This window comes from Colletotrichum aenigma (genome assembly GCF_013390185.1).
Source record: "Colletotrichum aenigma strain Cg56 chromosome Unknown KSG_Cg56_contig03, whole genome shotgun sequence".
Classification (NCBI taxonomy): domain Eukaryota; kingdom Fungi; phylum Ascomycota; class Sordariomycetes; order Glomerellales; family Glomerellaceae; genus Colletotrichum; species Colletotrichum aenigma.
The window spans coordinates 4258238-4273007 of record NW_023500909.1 but is presented as its reverse complement, the minus strand read 5'-3'; the positions used below and the strand labels follow the sequence as shown (position 1 = coordinate 4273007).

The following is a 14770-nucleotide window of genomic DNA, read 5'->3' as shown; positions in this document are numbered from 1 at the left end:
CGGGGAACAGATGGGTTACTACTGCTTGCTTGCTTGTTAGCATCATCTAGATGCTTGTGCACAGGCACACTACTCCCGCAATACCCTCCCCACTCAACTGAGTCTGGGATAGTATTTTTCATAGCACTTCACATAGAAATTGAAATTACAATGATCAGTCAGGGTAAACCAGAGTTGAGTATCTAGTGTCATTAGCCGTCAAATTTCTTTGGGTTCGTAAGTGAGGTCCGTCGTGTCATGGCAATCCCTCATAACTATGCAGCAGCGGCACACACGCCGTTTTGGCCGTCTTCTCGTGATCCTTCATCCTCTGCTCATTCCCACCCAGCCTTTGTCTCTTTCTTCCTCTCCACACCCACACACCTCAAGAGCCTTTGTCGTATACTTGTGTATATCCGCTCTTGCCTTAACACCTGCGACTAAAACAAAAAAGACAAAGGCCTCCCAGAACTGCTTGTCTCGAGCAAAATCCAACTGCGTGAACCGATCCGATCCGTGGAAGAAGAACAACACCTCCCTTACTAATCATGTGGCCCATGTCTGTGAATCTTGCTGTCTAATCAACTTCTCTTCCAGTATAATGACCAAAGAAAATTGAATTTGCGAGGCAGAGCAGCAGGAAAAGAGTATGAAAGAACAGCCGCCGCCAGATCAACACAGCGGGGGGTATAGCGGTCTAGTCCGCGCCGAGCTGTTGTCTAATCACATACTTTGTCATTTCTATGGGTGCGCACACCCTTTGACGTTTCGGGAGATAGGAGTCGAGGGTTAGCGAGCTGCGAGACGTTCTTAGGACTTCTGGGAGAAGAACCAGCTGCTGCGCTTGCTAGAGCCGCCCTCATTCTGCTGGATGCTGGAGATGACGGGGATGGAAGGTCCCTGGTTGTCACCGCCACCACCCCGGAGGGGCTTGGCAATGCGGCTGCCTGCGCCCGAGAAGCTAAATCCTCCGATAGAGGGCGAGTTCAGGCCACGAGTGCTGCCAGCCTTGGCAGCCTCCAACCTTTCCTTGACGGCAGCGAGCTGTACTTCAAATCTACAAGACACCAGTCGTTAGAAATGAGACACGAATTAAGCATGGAAAAGAAAACGTGTGGGATTCTCCCTAATTTGTTCACGGGAGGTTTGACTGGGGTTGGGGTACTAAAAGAAGGGACAGGAGTCGCTGGGGTTTCATACTTGTGGTTGGCCGAAGCCATCTTCTCCTGGCTATCCTGTAGCAGGCTCTCGAGACTCTGGATGCGCTCGTTGCGGGCAATGAGCTTACGCTCAGCGATGGCGACCTCCTTCTTGAGTGCCGAGTTCTGTTCGACCAGCTGGCGCTGGACCTGGGTGAGCTGCTCCAGGTTCCTCTCGAGGAAGGCCATCTTCTTCTGCTGGGCCCGGTTGTTGGATGACCGGAGCACATTGTTATATTGCTCTCTCGTCTCATCAAGCGAGATCTCAAGCTCGACAACGCGCTCGCAGCGGTTCTGAAGATCGCGCATGAGGCTCTTCTTCATGATGTCGAATTCGGCAATCTGCTGCTGAATGGACTTGCCGTTGGTCGTGGGCGCAGCAGTGCCGGCCTTGACTCTCTGCTGGAGATCCTCAATGAGAGCCTTCATCTTGGAATTCTCAGCGGCCTTCTGGGCAATCTCGGCCTTGAGCTCGTCGACCAGCTGCATGGAGGTGGTCTGTTTGTCGGCATAGGCGCTCTCCAAGCGGGCCTTGATCTCCTCAACATCGGTATCTCCCAGGTTACGGGTGAGAAGCTCCTCGTACTCCTGTTGGAGGGTCTGGAGGCGATCCTCAAGCTCGGCACGACGACGGGCGTCCGCTTCGCTCGAGGAAGCGCTGTATACGGAAAGCTCGGCTTGACGGACGATTCCTTGAATCTCGACGAATCGAGACTTGAGCGCCTTAAGCTCGTCAGGGTTGACGATCTCGCCAGTCGCGCTGACCTCATGCAGGGCGTCCAGCTGGGCGATGGCCTCCGTAATGGCCTTCTCGTTGTCGCTGAACACATCAGCGCCGAGGTCGAAGCCGGCCATCATCTTGGCCATCTTCTCAGCCTTCTTCTTCTCCTTCTCATCGAGGACCGCGCTGGTCTCCTTGGCACTCATCTTCACGTCGAGGAGCTGCTGCTTGACCTCATCGAGCTCCGTAGTCAGCTCGGCGTTCTGCTCCTTCAGAGCGTCCATGGTAATCTGTGCCTCCTTGCCCTCGAAGTGCAGACGCTCGAGCTGCATCTTGACCTCGTTGACTTCGGCGTGGAGCTTCTCGTTCTCCTTACCAGTCTTGGCATCGTGCTCCTTGAGGTAGGTAAGCTCCTCCTTGGTCTCGCGGAGAGCCTTATCGGTCGTCGTAAACTGGGACTCCTTCTCCGCAAGCTGGTCCTGGAGCTCGTTCTCGCGGCGCAGGAACTCGTCTCGCTCGTCCTTGTCGAGGGGAGGCCCTGGTGTTCCGGAGCGCTCAGAGACGGCTGGCGTCTCGGCTCTGCTGTCAGGAAGCAGGCGGGACGGTGTTGATGGACGGGCTGCCTTAGCTTCCGCCTTGGCCCCGGCAACGCCATCTGCGGAAATAGGAGGCACCCACTTATCTTTCGGCACAGTCTCTCCAGCACGCCACAGCTGAACCTCGCCCTCCAGATTTGTAATGTAGCCCTCGAAGGTAGAAATCTGGCCGCGGGCCTTTCCGAGCAGCGCCTTGAGCTCGGCGGGACTGAGCTCTGCGTTGACCTTGGCCTTGTTCTTGATCGCCTTCGCACGAGTACCGAATCGAAGTGTGCTGAGAGTTTCGGCGTCGTTGTAACTACTGGGAGAGCAGTTGATAATGAGGGTTGTTCGACTGTTACCTCCGAGGGACTCTTGCAGGATACGGGTCAACTTGGAGTCGCGGTAAGGAACGTGAGACGATCGGCCATCGGTCAGGGCGTTGATGACCATTCCCAGAGCACTCAAACTCTTGTTGATCTTCTTGGCTTCCTCCAACGTTTGGCCGCTGGCACCCGTCTTTCCGACCTTTTCGCTACCGGCCAAATCAACCAAGAACAGCTGACCGCTCTTCGCCGAGCCGGTCTCGACGTTCTTCTGGGTAATGGTGATGACGAAGATGGAGTGCGAACGGGAAGACTCCTGGTTCATGTTGGTGGCGGCGACGGCACGGGCGTTTCCACCTCTTCTCATGACCTCGAAGACCTCCTGAACACTGGAAACGTAGACCTCCAAGAGACCCTTGACGTAGACACCGCGGTTCTTCTCTTCGTGGACGGGAAGGTTGTCGTTCTGAGGAGCCAGCAAGTCGCGAATCCTCTCCATGTAAATTTCCATGTAGCTGACTCGGACGGTGTACTCGATGGTGCTGGGGCTAGACATGATGCTGGTGAAGATCTGCTCGACGATGCGGGGGATAACACCGCGGCCGCTCTCGTCCTCGATGCTGGAGCCCATCATGGTGTAGGACTTTCCGGCACCGGTCTGGCCATAGGCGAAGACGGTTCCATTGTAACCGTTGAGGATGTCGTCGACAGTAGAGCGTACGGAGAAGTCGAAAATGTCGGCTTGCTTGCAGTTCATGTCGAAGACTCGGTCGAAGGTAAAAGAGCCCTGCGCCTCCTTGGACTGCGAGACATACCGTTAGTCGGGTGCCCGCATACATGCGCGCCACAGGAAGTCGGGCCCGGAGTGTTGATACTTACGTCGAGGGTACAAGTATCCTCGCCATTGAAGGCGACGATGGGCTGGCCGCCCGACTCCAGTTCAACCTTGTTCTGGGGACGGAATCGGGCCACCACCTTGATGCTGTTTGCGCTAGACATCGTGACGGTATTGCAGACCAAGAGGCGTCGCAGCCAAGGTCATGGATCCCGATCGGCGTGGTGTTGCGGTATAGGGGGGTTAAGGTTGCGGGTTGCGAGGCACGAGGCGGTCGCAGCACGGCAACGGGGGCGTGTGTTGAAAGGCCACACAAGCAAGGCGGGGATGAAATGACGGTGTGCAGAATATGGGATAATCTGCTAGAATGACATATCGCAGGTATTTTTTTTCTGCAAGGCGATAAGCAAAAGAGGAAGGGTATCGGCAGCACAAACCAGCAGCAATTTGCAGCCAGCCAGGCAGTCGGTCGAGGGGCAGAAGGGGAGAAGGGAAGGAGATTGAGATTGTTTGGGAGTTTTTGGGGTTGGGATGCAAATGACGGGACGCGCTAGAATTCGCGTGGAATATTTGATTGCAGCAAGACAGTCAGAGTCACAGTACTGAGAACGGGATGGGTCGCTCGCTGCAGTCCAGTGTGGTCTCACAGAGCGAGGTAAGGAGCCTTGGAGGAAAGAGGAGGGGGTGACCTGGGAGAAGGTACCTACCCGGCAAAAACAACACAAAAGGTACACATTCACAGGCTCAACTCAGCCAGCTCCCTCCTGGTGTCCCCTCTCATTAGCCCCCCACCACACTCACAGCCAGTCGCTGGGCACCGGCGCGGTCAAAGAAAAACACGCTCACACTGCAGTATTTCATCCTCACTGGTGGTTTCATCCCCACCTCACCAACGAGCACAGCCGAGGGGTCCGTCCCAGAGCGATCTGGTCCCCTGTTTCCATGTCCGTCCGCTGAAAGTACAGCGCACACAGCGCCATCCCACTGGCCGTGAACACACCCACGGTCGCCCGCGGGATTGTTTCCCTGAATACCACCTACCTAGGTGCTCATCACACACAACAGACGGCCTGGCGCATTGCGCACTAGGGACCAGAGCCAGGCACGCGACAGGTTCGAGATGAAAGTTGGCACCTTTTGCACGGTTGACTCCTTGTGTGTTTGGGGTGGGTTGCTCCGCTTTCGTAGTGGTTAATCACAGCCATAATAAACAAACGTCGGGCCGCATCATGGACAATAGATTTGGTATTTCGCTACCCAAATGCGTTTCCTGCGAACTTCCCTGTAAAGCCAGCTGAGGACGAACGTCACCCAAGAGAAGCACGACCGCGAAACGCCAACCGCAACATGGGACCGCCCCAAAAGCCATTCAGACAGGACAGCACGAGCCGAAACGCCAAACCCCCCACTCCCACCTCATCGGATGCCCCAGCTGCTTAATGCGAGCAAAACCAAGGAATGTGTCTGGTCAGCTCCGGCCCTCGCCGTGTTAGTGCCACAACACTGTGAGGTCAGAACCTTGACGGCTGTGCTTCTGTTTGTCCTCCAGCGTCCCGGACGCAGCCCTCCTGCTATCCCTCATGGGCGTACCCTGCTCCTGCGAGGCTATGAATGTTGTTCATGACAGTCGTATGTGTTTTGTTGTGGTATCATTGCAATTTAGTCCTCCCAGCTCTTCTCAACCGTCTCCCTCACCCTCTTGGTGTACTCCTTACGGTTGTCCTTGTACAAGTTGGAAGCCTCGACGTTCGCTGGCGATCCGGTGTTTGGGTCATTAAGCAGACTGGCGATGGTTAGCCTACGCATCTCCTGTCCGATGCAAAAGCCGCCTTACCTCTGGATGCTCGTCAACACCGCTGCGACGTCATATGTAGGGCTCCATCTGTTTTGCAAGATATCCAAGCAGAGCTCCCCGGTGGCGTAGACGTTGGGATGGAACATCTGGCTGATGAACTTGACGGCGGGCGGCTTGTTGGGGTATTGCTCCTCGAACTGCATGACGAGTCTGAAGGTCCCGTCCTCGAAGGGCGTATCGGCAGGTCCGATGATAACGGCATTCCTGGAGAGCTTCTGTAAGTCACATGTGGGAAAGCCGGTCGGCCCGTGGATGGTCTGGCGTACCAAGTCATAACGTTATCGGGGACGGGAGAGGCAGAGACACCCGCGGGAGGGTCAGTTTGCATGCGCTGTCATCCATGCTGTTAGTGGTGATGTTTCATCGAAGAAAAATCCAGCGATAGATATTACCTTGAAGTCACGCATCAAACGACGTCGGGCAGCAGTAGACATGGTGGCGGTCGGTGGCGGTCGGTGACTGATTGCCGGGACTGAGGGGTAGGAGACAAGAGCTATCGCGGAAGCTGTGGTTCGGAAATGCACACAAGGCCCAAGAGCTGATGGCCTATTCCGAGATACTCTGGTGAATGTTGGAACGAAGCGATTCCGACGATTCTTGAAAGCGCCGTGGAGGTGGTAAAGGAAGGGCATGGAATATTGAATTCACAAGTCCGAGAGGATGGCGCGGGAAGCAGTCACCACCGCCTGCCGCTTAGGCGCAATCAGTGGGTCTCTGGATTGTGGCCAATCAGTGCCGGGGAGATTAAACGCGAATCAGACGAGACCAAACCAACGCCGAGTGGACCCCGGGTCCAGGCGCAGCACACGACTCGAGCCATTGGGACACTGAAGCAGTGACACTCTGCAGGTCTCGAGACGCCTCATCTGTTTTCTGGCTTCTGATGATGCGCCCTACACAGGCGAGAGGTGACAAAGCATGGCTGACAAACGGCGTCGATAATTACAATACAGATATTCCAGGCTGATCTATTGGCAATGCGCACGTCTGATTACTGAACCCTACGCCTGCATATTTACGGAGCCGCGGTGTCGGGTTCATGACCGGTGATTTACACTCGTACACGATGATCGCGACGATATCGGAATCGACAGGCATATGCCGCCATGTTCCGCCGTTCCGGGGAAGCAAGGAATCTGGAGCACTTGGGATGCAGCCGCGGAACCACTGCAGAAAAAAAGTGACGGCAGCCAGCGAACTGCAAGTGCAACCTCCATATTTTCACGGTCCGGGGTGGGGGACTCGGCTTGCCGACCCTGGGGTTCACACTGAGGGGGGTGAGGTCATGAGAAGCTCGGCCCCGCCCGTGCACTTCCCCCTCCTTAAGCCGAGGAAGCCCGCAGCATACCTGGGGTAAGGCAGGCAGAGGCGGGAGGGAACAGTTCGGGTAAGCTATTGCCGCCCGCGCCTTTCCACATGTTCGCCGTCTTCCATCCCTCTGTAAAATAGCTGCAGCCATCCCATCTATTTCTGTGCCCGTTGGATCGTCTCAAAGCCCGCCGTCCTTGTCAATCCTTCTCTAGCCTGCCTGTCACCGTGTCACCATGTATTCAAGACAATCCTCCAGGCTTCCGAGCCTATTCGCAAAGCAGGCCTCTGCGGCTCGCCTGTTCTCAACGAGAGCGGCATTGAGGCAAGAGATTCGCGATGCATACATTCTCAGTGGTTCGAGAACGCCAACGGCAAAGGTAGAAACCCCTGTAAGTGTACAAGTTGAGACCGTCGGCTGATGTATCGACAAGTTCAATGGATCATACACGAGCGTCTCCGCGCCGAAGCTCGGCGCTGTCGCCATTAAGTCTGCCCTCGAAAAGTCAAAGGTCCCTGTCGACAAAATCTCCGACGTATACATGGGAAACGTGCTGCAAGGATCAGTCGGGCAGGCGCCGGCTCGCCAGGCTTTGATCTTTGCCGGTCTCCCGTCAAGCGTTGAGGCCATTACCATCAACAAGGTGTGCGCTTCAGGCTTGAAGGCGGTTGTCTTTGCCGCGCAGAACATCCAATTGGGTCTGGCAGAGGCCCAGATTGCCGGAGGCATGGAGAACATGACTAGAGTGCCGTACTATGTCCCCCGCTCCTCGAGTTTGCCGCCTTTCGGGCACGTCAAGATGGAGGACGGTTTGATCAAGGATGGTCTTACCGACGTCTACGACCAATTCCACATGGGCAACTGCGCTGAGAACACCGCCAAGAAGTACGAGATCACCCGTGAAATTCAGGACCAGTATGCTATTGAGTCCTACAAGCGCGCCCAGGCCGCGTGGAAGGCGAATGCCTTCGCCGAAGAGATTGCGCCCGTCACCGTTCCCGGAAAGAAGGGCGATACCGTCATCGAGACGGACGAGGGATACCTCGATGTCAAGTTCGACAGGGTCCCCACTCTGAAGCCCGCCTTCGTCCGTGACGGCACAGGAACCGTCACTGCCGCCAACTCGTCCACTCTGAACGACGGTGCCAGCGCGCTGGTTCTGGGAAGCAAAGAGATTGCTCAAAAGTACGGATCAGGCTCCCTGGTTCTGGCCAAGATTTGCGGTTCGGCCGATGCTGCGGTCGACCCCGTTGATTTTCCAATTGCCCCGGCCAAGGCCGTTCCGATTGCGCTGGAGAGAGCCGGAATTACCAAGGACCAGGTGGCTGTCTGGGAATTTAACGAGGCCTTCGCCGCTGTCATCAAGGCCAATGAGAAGGTAAGCATATTAACTCGTAAGCCACTTGATTTCCGCTGACTGTCGATTAGATCCTCGGCCTTGAGGGAGCGCGTGTGAATCCCCTCGGAGGAGCCATTTCTCTCGGCCACGCTCTCGGAAGCTCCGGGTCGAGAATTCTCGTAACACTGCTGCACCAGCTGAAGCCCGGCGAATACGGTGTGGCTGCCATCTGCAACGGAGGAGGTGCAGCCACTGCGATTGTGGTGCAGCGCGTCGAGTCTGTGTAAATCAATGTAGATCGGACGTCGTCTTCTAGCTCTGGCTACTTGCAGCTCGGTTTCAAAAGAGAGGCTGCAGGTTTAGCTCAATTCGTGTGATTCTTAGGTTGCGAGCCGCTCAGACGCGGCGATAAGGACAGATCTAGGCGCAAGATGTTGGGCGGCGTACACTTGTACATGAAAAGCCACATATCAAAAAGCACAAATATTTCCTGTCATGAAGGAATTGGTGTTCTGTGAGACAATTTGAAAGACTGCGTAGAAAGTGATGAGGTGAAGATGCTCTGAATTTAGACGCGGTACCATCCTGGCGGGGCAACGCCAGTCTCTCTCACCGAACGCCACATCCCTGCTCCCGCTCACCGAAGAACCCACCTCACACCTTACCTTGACCACCGACGAGGTCTCATCGTATGCCCCAAGCTCATATTCGCTTCCTCACCGTCCAGCATCTCCCCATTCATCCCATTCCCAGCATCTTAACACGGGAGGCACCACCATGGCGCTTCTAGTACAATTCCTTACTCAGATTCGCACATTTGTGCGCGCCCAAAACAGCGACGAACTCCGCAATTGGCTCCAGGTTGAGCCGAACGCGCATCAACAGTATCACCAACTCGCGGCCGAGCTGCGCAACCAGTTCCGTTCGGGAAGCGGACTGGAAGATACGATTGAAAAATGTCTACCGGAAGAGGACGACGTGCCGGAAGGCCAGGGCTCGCCGTGGCCGGGCTTCATCACGTTCATGAAGGACTATATGCTCTTCTGGCGCGATGTTGACTACGACGATCTGCTCGGCGCACATACCCTGCTGAGCGGGCTGGTCAAGTGAGTGTGTGTCCAGCATGTATTGCGGGTAGTCATTGACACGTTCACCCAGCTCCTGCAGCACCGCCTTCGCCCACCCAACCTATGGCGGAATGCTCCTCAAAACGGCAATGTCACTGTGCGAGTCCCTATCGCGCCTCACCATGATGCTCAGCAAGCGTCCCGACCTGACCCGTCAAATCCGCAACGTCGACGCAGACGACCGCAAGTCCATCGCCGAGACGTCGGCTGAGATCATCCAAAAAATCTTCACCACCTGCCTGACAGACCGTTCCAGTACCCGTTACAGCAAGCCCGAGGGGAAGAAGGTTGGCGTTTACATGTTCGCCAACCTCGTGCTCAAACTCCTCTTTGCCGTAAGCCAGCTTCGACATATCGCCGGTGACCAGATTCTAACGATATACAGTGCCGGAGAACTCACCTCGCAAAGCAAATCTTCACAAACATCTCCACAAACTCCCCGCCTCTGTCCCTCTACCCGGCAGCCCAGCGCGTCACCTTCCTCTACTACCTCGGCCGCTTCAACCTTGCAAACTGCCACTTTGTCCGCGCAGCTCTCTGCCTCGAAGAGGCCTACCTCCAAATCCCGCCCGCGTTGACATCACACCGCTGCCTGGTGCTCAGCTACCTCATCCCCTGCAACCTTCTCCTCGGTCGCCTGCCCTCCAAGGTCCTCCTCTCACGCCCAGAGTCCGCCAGCCTCGTCCCGATCTTCCATCCCCTATCCCAGGCGATCCGCAGAGGCGACTTCGTCCTCTTCCAAAACGCGCTCGCCATCCACGAGAAGTGGCTGTTCGACAAGGGCTTGCTGCTGGTGCTCACACACCGCCTCCGGCCCCTCCTGTGGCGCTCCCTCGCGCGCAAGACCTTCCTCCTCACATACGCCCCAGGGCCCGACGACACGAACCCTAACGCGGCGGCAGCACCCTCCCGCCGGGCGGCAACACTGGACCTCGCGGACCTGCACACCACGGCTACGTACCTCCAGCGCAGGCTAGAAGGCTACATCCCCTCCAAGCACCAGCGCCCCTCCAATGCCACGCCGGCGTTTATGAAGGCCGTCTCCCACGACGCGTCGTCGACTCTCGTCCCGCCGCCCGGGGGACCGAAGAAGCTGCGGCCGAACGAGGGGCTGGTGTGGGGGAACAGCCCCGTTGAGATGGACGACGTCGAGATGAATGTTGCGACTCTGATCCAGTTGGGCTTCATGCATGGGTACATTGCGCATTCTCAGGGACGGTTTGCAGTCATGGGTGCCACGAAGAAGAGTCCGACGCTGGCGGGGTGGCCGGCACCGTGGACCGCGATCAAGGAGAGACAGTACGAGGAGGAAGTTGACCTGGACGACGTTCCGGGATGGGTAAAGGGTTAAACACAGAAACAGTGTCAAAGGCATAGGATAGCTGCAGAATAATGATACCCAGTTGATATTACCACTTTTACGGGCCAAAGATAGCATGGCATGCCTGGGAGACAGCGAGCAGTCACAGCACCATTTTAAGCAAGACCGGAAATGGTTGATTTTGAATCTTTCATTTGATTGCCCATCATAAGGCAGGGCCTTGCTACCGGGATCCTCCATCCGACGAAATTGTCGAAAAAACGGACCAAGGCGGTGTAGATTCGCCACACACACACACACACACGTCGTCGTGTCTCATCCTCAACATCATCTCACCTTCAACGTCCAACGTCTGACGCCAAGCCAGTCATCTTGCAAAAGTCTCCCCCTGAAGAATGAAATTTTCCGGTCCCCCAACCCCGTCATGTCATGACTAATGTTTCAATATCATATCCTCTTCCTCCACATATCCTCAGATAAAAAATGACAAAAAAATAATGCGTACGTAAATGGGTATAGATGAGAAGCAAGCCGATCCAAAAGTGTAAATGCCTCCGTTTGAAGAGAGGCCAGGTGACTGAACCCGGAAGAATGCTTCGCCAGCTCGCGCCAGCTCGCGCCAGCTCGCGCCATAGACGCGAGGTTGCTAAAACAATAAACACTAAACTGCCGCGAAATCATCGCGGGAGATTTGATATAATACGTCCAAAAGATGAAGGCGCCATCTGCTACCGGCGTGTATGTAAAGATTTGCCGCTTGTTCGTGAGCGACGGACGAAGCGAAGAATTGCCAGCAGCGAGAAGGGTACGTGGCAAGCGTGCTTGCCCTTGAGCGTGAAGATATATCCGACCGAGCGGGCTGGGTCCGAAACGTCGAGGTCGGTGAGTAGCAGCATAAGGACGGCGCTGCGTCATATCGGCAAGCATAAGACTTTGAAGAGAAGAACGAGCTGCTGCTGGCTAGTGCGAAACGAAGAGATGTTACCGAAGTCAAGTGACAGTCAGTATAGGAACGTGGCTGCGACGAACGCAATGATGAGGCCGGCGATGGCCCCACCACCTTGTCTGACGCCTTCGTTCTCCTTGGAGGTGGTCGCGGGGGCAGCCTCTTCAGTCGTGGAAGCGGCGGTGGGCTCAAGGGTAGTCATCTTGGAGTCTTTGGAAGACGTAGTGGTCGTGTCCGTGTCGTTCTCGTGGAACATACCAGGGATAACAGTGGGAGTCGGCGTTGCCGAGGCAGACGACTCAGAGCTGGACTTCTTGGCGCTAGAGCTGCTCGAAGTCGGGGCAGCAGAAGAAGATGGCGTCGGGGTCGGGGTCGGGGTCGGGGTCGGAGTAGGAGTGGGGGTAGGAGTGGGAGTCGGTGAGGGCGTGGACTTGGCGACCTTAATTTCGACCTTGTCGTCCTTCTTGTCATCCTTCTTGTCGTCAGAGGAGGAGTCATCGCCGCCGGAACCATCAAGGGGGAATACAATGATGCGGGCCTTCTGGCCCTTGGGAACGGTGGCAACGCAGTAGTTGGCATTGCCGGCGCCGGTGCCGACCTGGTTGCTGGTAACCGTGCCAATGGCGTTGGAAGAGGGATCAATGGCGCAGGGAACGCCGTTGCAACCACCATCGGGGCACTCAATCTTGACGCCGTAGGTAGGCTTCGTGTTCTTCAACGAGGAGCCCTCCCAGATGGGGTTGTAGCCGAGAGTAACGAAAGTACGGCCCTGGCTGTCCATGTTGGCACCGGCAACGTAAGCAGCCCAGTTTCCAACTGCCTTGGACTCATCACCCCAAATGCAGCCCTCATCGGTGACACCAGGAGGGTTGATGTAGTAGCTATCAAAATTAGTAAAGAGACTCTTCTCGCAAAAATCAAATGTCACTTACTGAGCGGCGGTGCTGCACCAGTAGCTGGGGTCGGGAACAGCCAGAGTGATAGACTTGTCAATGACGCTGGGGATAAGCATGGCCTCGTTACCAGGCAGGACGGTCTGGCAGAAGGACAAGGTCTTGCCACACTTGTTGTAGACCTCAACACTGCCGGCGCCTTCAACGCAGTAAGGAGCGTCCTTGATCGGCTTGGTGGCCTTTCCATCGGAACCGCAGTAAAGACCGCCGTTCTATGTTGGTCAGCGCCTGGAATTAAGTAAGAATACCCGAGACAGTCTCACCATGGAGGAAGGGTAAGTGTAGGACGACTTCGGGTCCCATTGTGCCATGACCATGCCAGGCTTGCAAGCGATAGGGCAGTAGGATCCTTCGGTGCAGACTTGGTCGGGACTCATGGCAAAGCCATTGTTCTGAGCGCCGGGAACTTTGACCAAGCTCGAGTCGCTGGGAAGGCTGCAGATGGCCTTGCCGTCGGAGGTCCTCTTGATGACTTCCCTCTCAACAAGCTGCTCGACATTTTCAGCGCGGCTAACGGCGGGCCGCGCCTTGTGAAGATGGCGATGGGAAGAGTCGTGGGCGATGGCCGGCTGAGCGGACAGCAACACAATGGCCGAGCCAACGGCGGCCTGAATCGTAGTGAGCTTCATCTCGGAAGCGGGGTCTCGTCGCGAGTTGTCGTGAAGTCCTCCAACAATTCAAAGAGCCAAGTCTCGGTCCGGCAGGGCGTGCGTCGCGTGAAGTTGTGAACAGCGGCGGTCTGTTGAGTAGTTGTCCGGACTCAATGCTATAACATGGAGGCAAGGCGTACTGAGCAGCGGCGGCGCGCGCGTGTTGATTCGGTAACAAGCGTGAGTCGGAAGAAAGCGAAAAGGTTCAAGCGAATGTCGGTGAAAAGAGCGGAACGTCTCAAAACGGAGACTGGGCAAGGCGTAAGGATGCGGTGCAAGGACAAGAGAAGGGAAGAGGAGAACTCGCGAGGGTAGAGGTGGCAGGATGGGCCGACGATGAAATGAACGAGCAACAATCATCTGGGGCGGGAATCGTGCTCGAGTGTGCCCGGGGCGATTGGTGCGGTGCAGCAAGCCGTTGACAGGCATTGGCGAAAAGCCAGTCGAAAGATCCTTGCGCGATCTGCCCCCTGTTGGCCGCAAGAGGAGAGAGGGCTGCGAGAGAGCCACTGGTTTGACCAGGGCATTGAGGGGCGCGCCCAAGGATTCCGGCTGGTCATGGCGACATTGGGCGGTGGTGATGGCCGGGGTGAGGCAGAGGCTTGCACTGGCTTGGACGAACTGGAGCGGACTGGGCCTTGCGATGTTCAAGGATGCGAGGCCCGGGGGGAAATGAAAACGACGGGGGTACTGGAGTTTGGGTGCACTCGCCAATCAGACTCGGCCGTCATCTCGGCAAAGCTTGACTTGTTCAGCACAGGAGCCAATGGGAGGCAGCGCGCGATTAAGACGTCTGGGGCCAAACGAAATGAGAAGCACGGGCCCAGCCCAACGGGGAGGCTGACGGTTGGTCGGTTCTTAGTGTTGACCTCCACGATTGCCCAGTTCCTGCATAAGTGCTGCATTTCCGCACATTACCTGTGAGGTCATGCATAAATTGACGCAGGTACCGCTCCTCATTGGCCAAACACCTCCCAATGGCGTCGCGGTTGCCCTTGCCGTTGGAAAATGGCTGACCGCGGCGCCCATTGAGTTTGACCAGCGCGACACTGACAACTCCAGACCCGACAGCAGGCGCACACACACGGCCAGGGGGCAGGAGGCGCCGGCTGGTCGACCGGCGAGGGGACGTTTCCACATTGGGCAATCCTCCAGATGAGCCTCTCCGCGCCGTCCTCGATCGAGAGAGAAAGCGTGCAGACGAGTGACAAATTGGCAGTCGCCCATTCAAAGAGTTGATGAGAAGCGCCGTTCGCAATGTCACACGCGAACCTGTCATCCAATCTTATCCATCAAGCTTAATTCCACGTGCGACTTGAGCAAACAACGTCGCAGTCGACTCGGCCGACAGGCTCAGCTTTGCCGCTTTTCGACGAAATTTTCTCCCCCCTGAGCACCACGACCCCGACTACAGACTCCCACACTCCGTCCCGTTGTCGCTGCGACCTCCTGAATTGACCACCAAAACACACGATAGTGCGACGAATGGGTCGCCTACCTCACAGGGTTGCATGAAGCTCACACTCTTCTCCTGGACCGAATTTCTCGCCGCGCTGGAATGCAAAAGTGCGGAATGCGGAGCAACGCCTTCTTCAACACCGACGCCATGATCCAGCGGTCTTGCCTTCTCCTTCT

The 14770-nt window shown here is 56.3% G+C and overlaps 5 protein-coding genes across 5 annotated transcripts; 2 read left to right on the top strand and 3 right to left on the bottom strand.

Annotated features, from left to right (window-relative positions):
- Nucleotides 1-789: 789 nt before the first annotated feature.
- KLP1 (Kinesin heavy chain) lies at nucleotides 790-3799 on the bottom strand (the record flags this gene model as incomplete). The annotated part of the gene is made up of 3 exons (XM_037320364.1): nucleotides 790-1036; nucleotides 1180-3602; nucleotides 3680-3799. The coding sequence occupies 3 exons, from the start codon at nucleotides 3797-3799 to the stop codon at nucleotides 790-792; spliced, it is 2790 nt and encodes a 929-aa protein (XP_037181125.1).
- A 1495-nt stretch (nucleotides 3800-5294) lies between these two features.
- Nucleotides 5295-5924, bottom strand: UBC2 (Ubiquitin-conjugating enzyme E2 2; the record flags this gene model as incomplete). Its single annotated transcript, XM_037320363.1, has 4 exons — nucleotides 5295-5418; nucleotides 5470-5694; nucleotides 5757-5821; nucleotides 5883-5924. The coding sequence occupies 4 exons, from the start codon at nucleotides 5922-5924 to the stop codon at nucleotides 5295-5297; spliced, it is 456 nt and encodes a 151-aa protein (XP_037181126.1).
- Nucleotides 5925-7034: 1110 nt separating this feature from the next.
- On the top strand, nucleotides 7035-8425 carry CGCA056_v005107 (Acetyl-CoA acetyltransferase; the record flags this gene model as incomplete). The annotated part of the gene is made up of 3 exons (XM_037320362.1): nucleotides 7035-7190; nucleotides 7233-8177; nucleotides 8228-8425. 3 exons carry the CDS (start codon nucleotides 7035-7037, stop codon nucleotides 8423-8425), a joined length of 1299 nt encoding a protein of 432 aa, XP_037181129.1.
- Nucleotides 8426-8915: 490 nt separating this feature from the next.
- Nucleotides 8916-10616, top strand: CGCA056_v005106 (PCI domain-containing protein; the record flags this gene model as incomplete). The annotated part of the gene is made up of 3 exons (XM_037320361.1): nucleotides 8916-9244; nucleotides 9297-9600; nucleotides 9651-10616. The coding sequence occupies 3 exons, from the start codon at nucleotides 8916-8918 to the stop codon at nucleotides 10614-10616; spliced, it is 1599 nt and encodes a 532-aa protein (XP_037180846.1).
- Nucleotides 10617-11587: 971 nt separating this feature from the next.
- Nucleotides 11588-13114, bottom strand: adg3 (putative secreted beta-glucosidase adg3; the record flags this gene model as incomplete). The annotated part of the gene is made up of 3 exons (XM_037320360.1): nucleotides 11588-12413; nucleotides 12465-12697; nucleotides 12749-13114. The coding sequence occupies 3 exons, from the start codon at nucleotides 13112-13114 to the stop codon at nucleotides 11588-11590; spliced, it is 1425 nt and encodes a 474-aa protein (XP_037180834.1).
- Nucleotides 13115-14770: the final 1656 nt, after the last annotated feature.